Source organism: Bufo gargarizans, chromosome 4 (assembly GCF_014858855.1).
Source record: "Bufo gargarizans isolate SCDJY-AF-19 chromosome 4, ASM1485885v1, whole genome shotgun sequence".
Taxonomy (NCBI): domain Eukaryota; kingdom Metazoa; phylum Chordata; class Amphibia; order Anura; family Bufonidae; genus Bufo; species Bufo gargarizans.
In genome coordinates this window covers 246,171,158-246,183,988 of record NC_058083.1, presented here as the reverse complement: position 1 = coordinate 246,183,988, position 12,831 = coordinate 246,171,158, and the positions used below count along the sequence as shown (strand labels likewise).

The following is a 12,831-nucleotide window of genomic DNA, read 5'->3' as shown; positions in this document are numbered from 1 at the left end:
AATTTGCGAATATATAAAATATAATGATATATATTCATAATTTTGAATATTCAAGATTTTTTTTAAATCAGTACACATAATCATATCTGTAAAGAATAATTCAAGGCAACTGGACGTACTGTAGATTTCTTGAAAACGTTTCACTCGTTCTTCCAACGAGCTTTCTCAATTCTGAGTGATTGTACAAAAATTCTGGGAATAAATATGTCACTGAATCCACATCTGGTAATTATACCCAGCATTGGGTCAAAGGTGTTGATTCCATTATCCTAATTGGAGTCAGTAGGTTATAAAGACTTCCCAGAAAAAGGTGTCAATACAGCATTGCATGTGGCAGACAATAGATGTCTAGCACTATTTTTTCAATTTCCAAGTAAAAACATGATTCATCTCTGAGTCATTGGCCCACAAGCAACTTAAGCAGGGAGGAATCATGACTTTAGATGGGAAAAATTTTGAATATTCTAAAAAACAAATATATAGCACTGCATCAAATATATTAGTTTTTTCGAATATTCGTTATATTCTAAAATAAGAATTTATATCTATATAGCGAATATTCGAATAAACAAACAAATATAGAGCAATTTAGCTAATCTAGTGCTATAATTTTTTTTTAAAATAGTTGTATTTTTTTTCCAATCTGAACTTCAGATGACAAAGAAGATTATAGCATTATATTAGCTAAATTGCTCTATATTCGTATTTTTTTTTTCGAATATTCGCTATATTGCTATATATTCTTGTTTTAGAATATTATGAATATTCAAAATTTTTTTATATATTTGATATAGTGCTATATATTAGTTTTTTAGAATATTTGTCATTTTTCCCATCTAAAGTCATGATTCCTCCCTGCTTAAGTTGCTTGTGGGCCAATGACTCATTGGCCCACAAGCAAGAAGCAGGGAGGAATCATGTTTTTACTCAGCAATTGAAAAATTTGCAATAAAAATTAGCATTATGAAAATTCACATATTCGCATATTACGCAATCATTACCTTGCCGATTTTTCGAGTAAAAAAAATGGTAGAATATAACGAATATTCAAATTCGCGAATATTCAATGAATAGTCTACAAAATATTCGCAGAATATTGCGAATTCAAATATCACCCCTGCCGCTCATCACTATTGATTACTGCAAACTTGACTTCTATCACCTCTGGTGGTCACCAGGAAGGTGCAAATAGACACACAATCTACATTTTCAGCAGAAATGTGTACCTATATGCTGCTTTTCCTGTCAGCCATTTAATTACAGAGTAGTTTTGGCATGCGTTCCTACAATGTCCATATATCCTAGAAAACCATTGGTACAGGGTAGGTTAAATTAATTCACTGTACATATGCCAAAGTGGATATTTGCTCAATGCATATTCAATGCATGCTCAGACGGTGGCTGAAAACGTATGCTCTCTTGTGTAGGAAACGACTGTAAAGATGATATTATTAATTCAGCTGTGTACACAACTATAAGAAGTGCCCTGTGTAGTGACAATTACCTGCACAGAAGATTCCAAAATTCCAAATCCTAAATTCTCAGAAATGACAAATGCTTTTGTGATCCACGTAGTGATGGTATCTGGTACAACAGTGTCTATTTGTAGAGAGGTTTCTCGTCTAAAAATATTAGAAAATACATCATGGGTCATATGACATGATTATAATACATAAATGACTCTGAGATTTGACAACACATTGCTTTTTACCCTGAATTAATATTCTCCCAAATCCATGTCTCAGGAAAATAAGATCTGATACGAAAACCACCAAAATCATTAGAATGCCAAGTGGGCAAGAAGTCCGATCTAGGGTATGATTTCACCACTGTAACAAAAAAAAAGGGAGATTTTCTGAAATAGAATAAGGTTAAGGACTTTCCCCCCTTTCTTCCCTCCCCTCTAGTCCTGGATAAGCAGGTATTATCTGTTATTTCATATATAGACGGAGGAACAAGAAGATTAGCTAACAGGTTTCCTAATATTAGGATCCTCCTTTACATTTTTCCGCTCCTCTGGCCTTAATGCCTAGCACCTTAAGGTTCTGACGTTTTTGCACCGAATAAATTTGCCAATCTGAGATGATCTGAGAACATTTAATTTAAGGTTTCATATAGTAATCTTAATCAGATAATCCCTTACTATTGGGAGATCCTTATTGAAATGATACAATATTCTTTAAATTGTTGAGACACCAATGTTATTGTAATCTTGTTTTAAGTTCTTATATGATTACACTTTGTACTTACGTAATCTGTCTTAAGGTACAGGGTTAGGGTGACAATATTTGTCTGTGTTAGCAGACTGACCTTCGAGATTTTTCTATGATTATCTATTTCACCAAAATTTACCCTCACTTGTGGGTATTAGTTTATTCGAATGAAAATCTTTTTGTCAATCTTTGTACTCAATGACCTGCTTCTCCTTTGTTATATTGATTGACTCTGTTGTAAAGAAATTTTTCTTATACTTTATAAAAAATTTATAAAACTTAAATTTACAAGAATAAGGTTAAGGAGCTCTGTGTGTGTATTTTTGTATCTGTATAGTTGTGGGTGGTTTCAGAATGGCATTTAGCTGTGATTTGGGTACTGGGTTTTGTAATTAGCACTGTTATATGTTATATTTAACCATAGTGTGTTAGTTAAGATTTTATTGTATATATTTAATATATAAAGCTGAGTGTATATGTGTATGTATGTCTGCTAAAGGAATCGGCACCGTCGCATTTACAATCACAAAATTTTGCACAGCTGCCTCCTGTGACTCGGGGAACGTCATAGACTATGTTTTGAGTGGAAACTTTCACCCCACGCTTTCCAATTATTTGCCCCAAAAAAATTTGACAGCAAATTTTTGTCTACAGCTCTTTGGAAGCTATCATTTCCAAGCTTTTAACACTTACATATATCATATTCATCTTCTTTCTCAAGGATGGCATCTGTAAGAACTCCTATATTACATCTCTATAAGAAAATGCACATATCAGAATGACCCTGAAAGAATCCATTGTATATAATCTTACTCATAAGATAAAACAGCACATAACCTATACAATAAAACATATACATAACATATAAAATACAACACCACATATATGAAATAAAACCGCACATAACATAAAATATGACAGCAAATAACACATACAATAGAACAGCACATAACATATAACAACATAAAATTTTAAAACGCTCATACCATTTTGTTAGCTGTAGATAAAAAATGCATAGGGCTGCAAAATTTAATAATTTGTTATTACATTTCTTCATGAGAATTTCTGATTGCATAATAAGGAAGAAAGATATGGGTGCTTTAAGACAATGTCCTTTCTCATGTTAAGAATCTCCAATTAAAAATCTGTCAAACAGTATAAATTATATAATTTACTTCATAAATATCTAAAAATATATAAAGGATTGTGTACACTGGCCAATTATCATCACAATTTGCTCACTTCAAAACTATAGTAAAATAATTGGCCAGCATAATTGGTCATTGATCCTCATCAATCAGGTTAGAGATGAGCAAAGTTTAGAAACATTTGAATTTGAAGTTAGCCAAGAAATTTGATTTGATTTGTTCAGAATTAATTTGTTATGAATCACTATAAATCAGATATACCCAGGCCACTATGCCTCAGGGTAAGGCGACACAGAGTGGGCGCGCTGCTGGAGGGTTGTGGCAAGCTGCGGTGAAGAACTACACGGCCAATTAGCCCGCAGCTGCCTTTCAGTTAAAAATAAAGACCGTACTGTATAGTCCTTCATTGTTAATGGCCCTGTGGTACCTTTAAACAGGGGCTGTTACTGGTATGGGGTTTGGCTGGTTGGGGGGGGGGGGGTGCAATAATTATTGTTGTTCTTGCCTGCAATCTCCTGCAAGTTATTTGACAGTAAACACTGAATTCTCAAACCCCAGTGCTCTCAGGTGGGAGACCTTTTCTGCCATCTGTTTTTCCTCATCTTTCACATTATCTAATATCGATGAGAATATGTCATCAGGAACATCCAGCTCCTCCTCTCTTTGCATCTTGCTGACTTTTCTAGGACATGAAGAATTTGAAGGATGATATGGAAGAAGTAAAGCCAGAAAAAGGTGAGGATGGCCATAATTAAGACCTGGCCCCCCTAGGGGGTGCAGACTGGATGGTATTGGTTGGCGGCTGGCAGAGGAATAATAAAGGCTTCCATCTTATTGGTATTGAATTACAGTATTTATCGCCCTATAAGAAACAGGATTTTGAGGAGGAAAATAAGAAAAAACATTTTTTTTACCAAAAGGTGTGCTTTTGGTGGGTTTTCAACTAATGGTGGTCTGTGGATGACACTATTATGAGGGATCTGTGGATGACACTGTTATGGGAGATCTGTGGATGGCACTGTTATGGGGGGATCTGTGGATGACACTCTTATGGGGGGATCTGTGGATAACACTGCTATGGGGGGATCTGTGGATGACACATATATAGCATCTTATGCTATATATTTGTAATCCACAGATCCCCCATAACATTGTCCTTGTGTAAATAGTGACCCCCCAATACAGGGGGTGGAGACCGGCAACTTGTGTTGGAATCGCGGTGGGGCCCGGTGCAGTCACTTTTCTCTATTACACTGTGCCCTTCTCACAGCAGTATTTATTAAGTGAAGTGATGGGTAAAGCTTTGTTAAGGTATAGCAATCCTCTGCAGCAGTAGCGCACGTAGTACTCACTATGAAACTCCTGTAGCAGGCAGGGCGGCCAGCAGCGTAATGTCACTCACTCCGTCACATGCCTGCTCCGCCTGCTTAATTCATAAAGTGGGAGGAGCATGCGCATGAGGAAGTGATTGACCGGCCAGCCTGCCTGCTACGGGAGTTTCGTAGTGAGTACTACGTGCGCTACTGCTGCAGAGGATTGCTATACCTTAACAAAGCTTTACCCATGACTTCACTTAATAAATACTACTGTGAGCGGGGCCCAGTGTAATAGAGAACAGTGACTGCACCAGGCCCCGCTGCGATTCCAACACAAGTTGCCGGCCTCCAGCCCCTCCTCCCTCCCCGCTGATACAAAGCATGCCACGCTGTGCAGTATCGCGGCCGGCGATGTATCAGTGCAAAGTAAAAAGGGCAGCATTCACCCCATAAGACGCACTGCCATTTCCCCCCACTTTTTTTTGGGGGGGTGTCTTTTAGGGTGAAAAATACAGTACAGTTTACAGCTGACATAGGAATTGGCAAAGGTAGGAATAAATAAATAAAACTGACGCAGAATAAATCTTCCTGCAGTCTCCCTCTCCAATTATTTTGTTAATTGTTTTCAGCAACATTGTCCCTAGCTCACAAGTGCTTGCCACGTCTCTCCCTATGCTCAGCTCACAGGACAATGCCAGAGACCGCACAGGATGAAGGTTTTATAGGGCTGTGATATCAAGGGGGATGGCTACCTGTGGATTCATTGGCTGCACGGCATTATGGGTGATCTTGCGTTCCCGGGCTTAGTCTCTTCTACACTTAGTTTTTTCTTTGTAACAAATGCAGCCACCATTTTAGGATGATACCACAAAGCGCAAGCAAATTTGGATTAGTTTATAATCTAAGTTTTCCTAAACTTTGAACCGAATTCTGCTTTGAATGCTTTGCTTCAATCAACACTAATCAAAATCATTGGCACCATGATCTACAAATGCAAAATATTCATATCAACAATAGGCCTGTAAGAGATTCAGAAATGTATGAATGTGGTCTATGACCACTACACGATACCCCTCGAAGAGGATGGTGTGTCTTGGCAAAGTTGACCTTGAATAGCAGCTTACTCAATAAGGATACAGGTACAGTCTCACGGGAGGGAACAAACCTAATGGTTACACACTGTCCTGTGACACAAAGTTTGGCAGTAACACGATTTATAAAAACTGGTGCCTATAGCAACCAATCAGATTCCACCTTTCATTTTTCAGGGCTTTTGTAAAATAATAAATCTTATTGGTTGCAAGGGGCAACTAAATCAGTTTTGATAAAATTCCCCCAAAGAACTGTGATGCACCGGCCTGAACAATGTCTACATGAAATTAGCTAAATAGCTATGCTGGAATTTGCCAGTCAGAAGAAGAGACGTTTCTATACTCTACAGGAGGTTGTAAAAGGCAGCTAGACAGTAGGTTATTCTCTAGACCCTACACGCCATTGCTATTCATCAGAGCACAATCTGTACTCCACACACAGGGTACAGTACTTGTACTAGAAGTCAAGTTGGATTCCTCATTTAACTCATTCACTTCAGCAACCAGTGGACTGCACCATTTTCTTTGCCACGGATATCACCATACCAACCGGCTTAGTCAAGGGTCACACCCCTGAGGAAGCAAGTTGCTATGGTGATATGTGTGCAAAACCCTGTTCCCTACAACCCTCTGCTGTAAATTGTATTTTTCTATTTTATTGTGTGATGTACTGCGGGGGTAATTTATTATGAGAAGTACGCAACTTTTTGGCATACTTTTGTCTCAGATTTGGTCGCAAAGGTCAGCTGTGGCCGAATCTGACTTTTCTCTGCTCAAGTCACTTTTCTGAGATGGCAGAAAAATGGGTCGTGGCGTAAGCTGGGAAGGGATCGAGCAAGCAGGTCCATCTGATTCATCATTTTCTATGCCTGTTTTTCGGCTGGTGTAGATATAAGCAAGTCCCAATGCCGCCAGTAAAGCTGCCTCTACATAACTTAGGCGCATCAGGCAGCAGCAGACATGGACTAAGACCGTCATCTAAATCTCCGGTCTTAGTAAAAATCCACCTGTGTGCTTATTTTAGATCTTTACACATCATTTGCACTGATTATTGTTCGGTGTAGGACCTTGTTGTCTTCCCAATAGTGGATGTCACTTGCATCATGACTTGGGAACTTACTGTGTTTCATGCAGGGACTTTTCTGTTCACAGGATTACATTTTGGGCTATTAGTTGAATTCTTTAAATTTCTCTTGTGTGCTTGCCTTTATCTTTCATTGTTTGCTCATCCTGACAGATATGTCCACCACTTGCATTTAAAGACACCTTAAAGGGGGTATCCAACTTCATATAGCTTTGTAAATACCCCCACACACACCCAGGGGGACCTGTCTAGGGAACTATATTTACCTGCTTCTGTATACTCGGTTCTAGCTATGTGGGTCCACTCATGTCTTCACTGTGCTTCGGTCCCCACATAGAAAATTCACCATTCACAAGAAAGGGGGCCTCTGTCCCCCATTTGAATGGAGTATGCATGCTACTTTTCTATTCTAAATCTATAAGACTGATGAAAACAGCCTAAGCAACGTACTAGGCTATCTCTGTCAGTTCCATAAAAAGTTATTAGAGTGGCAAAATACATGCAATGCACGACTGTTCCATTAAAACACCTTTAACTTTAACACCTTTAGGTTTTTTCGTTTTTGTGTTTTCATTTTTTCCCCCTATATTCCTTGAGCCATAACTTTTTTCTATTTCCAGTCACATAGCTGTATGAGGGCTTATTTTTTGCTGGCCAAGTTGTAATTTCTAATGCCACCATTATTATGGCATAAAATGTAGTGGGAAGCAGTAAAAAAATTCCAAATGGGGTGGAATTGGAAAAAAAATGCAATTCCTCCACCGTTTTACGGGTTTTGTTCCCACAGAGTTTTGTTTGCGGCAAAACTGACCCATGCCCTTCATTCTCTGGGTTAGTGCAATTACAACGATACCCCATATGTATAGGTTCTTTATGTCTAAATAGTGTAAAAATAAATTTTAACTTTGATAAAAAAATTATTTTTTTACATCACCATATTCTGACCCTCATAACTTTTTTATACTTATGTCTACTGAGCTGTTTAGGGGGGAACAATCTAGTTTTTATTGATACCATTTTGGAGTGTGCATGACTTTTTGATCACATTTTATTAAATTTTTTTGTGTAAGAGAAGCAATGAAAAAATGGCCCTTTTTTCCGTTACGCCATTCGCCATATTGGATTTTTTTTTCTATTTTAATAGTATGGGCATTTTCAGTCGCGGTGATACCAATGATGTTAATATTTATTGTTATTTAGGGTGATTTAAACTTTTATATATATTTTTTAATATTTTTTCTAACTTTTTTTATTTTTTGTAATGATTTTGTGGCTTATATATGAGCCTATAAATTATGTTTTTTAAATTTTCATTTTGTTCTATCAGGGATTTTTAAAATGCCATTTAAACTCAATATTGCTCATTTCTTATCCTGGCCTGCCATCTGAATTGGAGCATGAACACTTTCAGCCTCGTCAGCAAGGCTGAAAGTGTTCATGGCAACTACCTATGCCCCAATTGGCTACACAGGGAACACGTGAGCTGCCGGTCACAGTAATTAGCCGCAGGTCTCTGCTGTTTTGGTAATTAGCCACAGGTCTCTGCTGTTTGAAACAGCAGAGATCTGCCAGCCATGGCGCCCGCTGCACGCGAACGGGTTAAAGGAGTTTTCCAATACTTTTTTACTGATGATTTATCCTCTGGATATGTCGTCAGTATCTGATCGATGGTGGTCTGACAACCAAGACACCTGCCATTTAGCTGTTTTAGGAGGCACTGGCACTTGCAATAGCTCCACTGACTTCTCTCAGCTTAGTGTAGGCCATGTCATAGCATGTTCATTGGTCATATGGCCAAGGCACAGCTTAGTCCCATTGAAGTGAAGCTTAGATGCAAAACCAAGCCCAGCTGCTATCAAATAGATGGCGTTGTGCTTGGTGAGCAGGCTGTGAGTGCCGGTTCCTTCTCAAACAGCTTATTGGTGGGGGTCCCAGGTGTCAGACCTCCACCTATCAGATACTCTTGCCTCATGTATGAAGCTGAGTTCAGCTTTTTATTTTGATACAGTAATTTATGTGAGTAACCAAAGTGACACGTGATAGAGGCAAGACAAAGTAAGTCTTACAATATTTGATGAAAGATATCGTTTTTAAAGTAATCGGGTTCGGATACAGCAATCTGAACCCCATTCGCTCAACTCTAGTTGAAATGAATGACAAAGCCCATTTTTCTGTTTTAATAAATGAGATTCATGATGTAGGACACGGTGTCTACAGTGGGAATAATGTACAATAGTATTTCTAAAAAAGCCACATAATGTTTCCATGATGTGGGAGAATTCCTATTTAACCTCACAAGAATAACACATAATTACTCAGTATTTCTAATTATGCTGATGTAAAAACATGAGCCAAGTGAAGTCGGAATCTGCTTTGTGTTTTTGCGGACAGAATCACATACATTGTTATATGTTACGTGTATACATTTGGGGGAGATTTATTCATTGGTGTGAAGGAAAACTGGCTTAGTTGCCCATAGCAACCAATCAGATTCCACCTTTCATTTTACAAAGGAGCTGTCCAAAATGAAAGGTGGAATCTGATTGGTTGCTATGGGCAAATAAGCCAGTTCTACTTTACACCAGTTTGATAAATGACCCTTTTAAAAATATAGCTATTATTCCTTACATATAATCAGTATTTTGTAATAGTTGTTCAAAGTGAATTCGTCCAGTAATTCTATTTCAAAGAAACTTTATAGCTTTTCTGTACTTTTCCGTACTTTCCAAACGAAGCAAATATTTTTGCTTAACATTATTTTACTGCTAGTTATAACTGATTCTGTTTTGCTATAAGACATGCATACACAGGGGAACAGATATTTGAACAAGGCACCATATATCAATAACCTTGTTTTTAACGGCCTTATAGACAGGAGTGCAACCGTTTTACGGCCTTTAAAAACACGTTGAAGTGCCTTTCAGGGGTTAAAATAATAATAATAAAAAAATACTCACCTCACCACTGACACGCACTGGAGCGAACTAGAAGGACGTCATGTGACTTCATGTGTCATGAAGCTGGGAGCCTCAGATCAGTTCCCAGTTCCCTCCAGTGCAGCGTGTCAACATGTTCAAGTGGATGAGATGATTATTATTTTTTTTGTACTTAAAAAATAGGTGCTGCTATGGAGGCATATATACAAGGCACTATATATATATATAGATATAAAAGGTTACACTATTGGGGGAATTTTATATGCAGGGCGTACTATTGGGAGGTATTTTATATATACAGGGTACTGTGGGGACATTTTATATACAGGGAGCGCTATGGTGGGCCTTATATATACTGGGGCTACTATGGGGGGCATTATAGATATTGGGGCACTACAGGGGGGCATTGAAGATACTGGAGGCACTGTGCGGGTGAGGGCATTTCAGGGGTTGGGATGCTAAAAAAAATATGAAATTCATCTGCTTTGATGAAATGGATGAAAAACATGGAGTTTGTATGTTCTCCCCGTGTTCGTGTGGGTTTCCTCTGGGTACTCCGGTTTCCTCCCACCAAATACATACTGATAGGGCGCTGCAAAGTAAAGTAGCGCTATATAAGTGCATAAAATAAATAAAACGACCATTAAAAATAAACAAACAGCCAGAAAAAAGCTAAAAGCTTCACACGATTACATGCTTCAACGTCTAGTGCGGTTTTAGTCATAGCTGCAATTTTGCCATGACTAAGAACGCTCTAGATGGTTGAAACCTGTATGTTTGTGAAGCTTTTACTGGGAAAATTTATTTTTACTAAAATTATTTAATAAAACCTTGGACTTTATGCAACATGCTGTATCCTCTCTCCTTTTACTTTGATTTTTCTACAAGCTTAGCAAGCTGTGAATCTGTGCTGTGGACTGGGTTGTGCTTTCCCTGGATCAACAGTTTTTTCACTACTAAAGAATAAAGAAAACATTTTATCACTATTCATCATGAGAAAAGCTCAGTAACGAGTATGTAACACTCTCCCCAGCTTCTACCAAGTGCTGTCAGTAGTTTAGCATGGACAAAAGTGCTGATAGACTCCCATTGATTAGGTTTAATAAAGAAAAAAAAGTTATACCCAGAATGATGGCAATTGCAATCGCTAGCGGACAGCACCATCAGGGTCCAGTCTCTATGGTTACCATGCTGGTGCTCCAAGTGCAGGATCGCTGGCCAACCACAAGAAATACCAGCATGTCTGGAGTGATGACGTCAAGTGGGCCACATGTTCTTGGGTTCCCACGTGACCATGACAAAATAGACTGTACTGTATAAACAATTGGGCCTGAGTACGATTGCTATGTCTTTCACCCATGAGGGCTTGTGCCTCATTTCCCGGCCATGCTCTTACCAGCAGGCGCAATGCTGTGACATGACCATGCCTGCTGGGCAGAGTAGAAGATCTCATGGACCAAGGATCACCGCCTGACCTGTGCACTCTTTTACTTAGCCCAGTGGGTAAAAGGACATCTCTGCATCACACCTAATGGAAAGAACAGGATGTACTCAGGGGAATGGGGCTAGGTCAGTAATACAGTTATTTTTAAAATTTTTACTAGTTCTACAGGAAGAGCACTACTATAAGGAGGACACTAAACGACTAGCACTATTGTAATGGACACTAAAGGGGCAGCTCTACTGTAAGGGGAACTAAGGTGACAGCTCTACTGTAGGGGGCACTAAGAGACGAGCTGCACTGTAAAAGAGAGAACTAAGGGGGCAAAACTACTATATGGGGGCACTAAGGGGGCTTAATTTCTGTGAAGGGGGATTAAAGGGGAATCCTACTGTAAAAGAGACACTAAGGCAACATATCTACTATGTGGGGCACTAAGGACATAAAACTACTGTGTGAGGACATTAGGGGGGCATAACTACTGTGTGGTGCACTAAGGGGACATGACTTCTGTAAAGGGGGCACTAAGAGAGCATTCTACTGTGTGGACACACAGGGGTAATAACTACTGTGCGGGGCAATAAAAGGGCATACAAGGCCCTAGTGGCATATTGTAAGTAAACTCTTAACTTCCCCTTCTCTCCAGCGCAGGATTAACCATTGGAGGGAGGTTGTAGAGAAGTTGTTTGGAGGTGGCGAGTAGAGATGCGTGAACCACTTAAGATTCGGTTCGGTCAAGGTTCACCAAATTTTTGAAAACGTTCAGTTCAGACCTGAATCTATTCGGGCTGAAGTGAACTTGCTCCAATTGTCTTGAAAATTGGTATATAATCCCCTCTAGCCTTCTAGGACTCATAATTTTTAGGAAAAATTATCTCTTTTTGCTTATATTTTTATGATTTTTTTTAATTTTGCCTTCCCAAGCTCTGGAATGCAATGAAAGCAATAGTAAATGATGCCTGATTGACACTGGCATACATAGCTATGGGTAAACGCACGTTTCACGACGTTAACATACAGAATGTTTTTGTGTTATGCTTATTCATATTCCAAAGCTTCCAAAAATTGTCCCTTATTGCGTGTAGATGATGTTTAAATACACATGGTGTTATAAGATAAAAAAAATAAAAAAATACATAAAAAAAGCGGCTTGGGGGACCAAGCGTGCATAAATTATGCCTTGACAGGGTCAGAATGCTTGCCCATACAACACACACAAGTGTTGATTGTCAGAAGAAAAAGTGGCTTGTTGCAAATATGTCTAAAAAAATTCTCCCTTTTAATTGGGATCAGCAGCATTGCAGTGTGGATGTGGAAAGGGTACGGATACAGTGGCATGCGGCTGCAATAGAAGTGGCAGCAGAGGCAGTATAGCATGAAACATACAAGGCAGTAGAATGGCTGTCTATGCGTAGTAGTAGTAATAGTAGTAGTGGTAGTAGTGGCAGATTCTTTTCATTAATACTGGTGGCAGTAGGGGATTAGAAGCGAGGGGCAGCAGCAGCTGAGGCAGCAGCAGCCATATTGTACATGTTGGCAGGCAGCAGCATGATGGATGCTGCTGCAGCCTTACAGAAGATGATGGTTGGCAGGCCACATCTA

At 38.9% G+C, this 12,831-nt stretch overlaps 1 protein-coding gene across 1 annotated transcript in view; it reads right to left on the bottom strand.

Moving 5' to 3' along the window:
* The window catches only part of CD109 (CD109 molecule), a 307,708-nt gene that overhangs the window by 111,503 nt on the left and 183,374 nt on the right, over positions 1-12,831 (bottom strand). The window contains exons 18-20 of the mRNA XM_044289633.1: positions 2,907-2,967; positions 1,712-1,829; positions 1,505-1,622 (exon numbers count right to left, since the gene is read on the bottom strand). Of these exons, the coding sequence (XP_044145568.1) occupies positions 1,505-1,622; positions 1,712-1,829; positions 2,907-2,967 (297 nt within the window). The remainder of the gene's footprint in view (positions 1-1,504; positions 1,623-1,711; positions 1,830-2,906; positions 2,968-12,831) is intronic.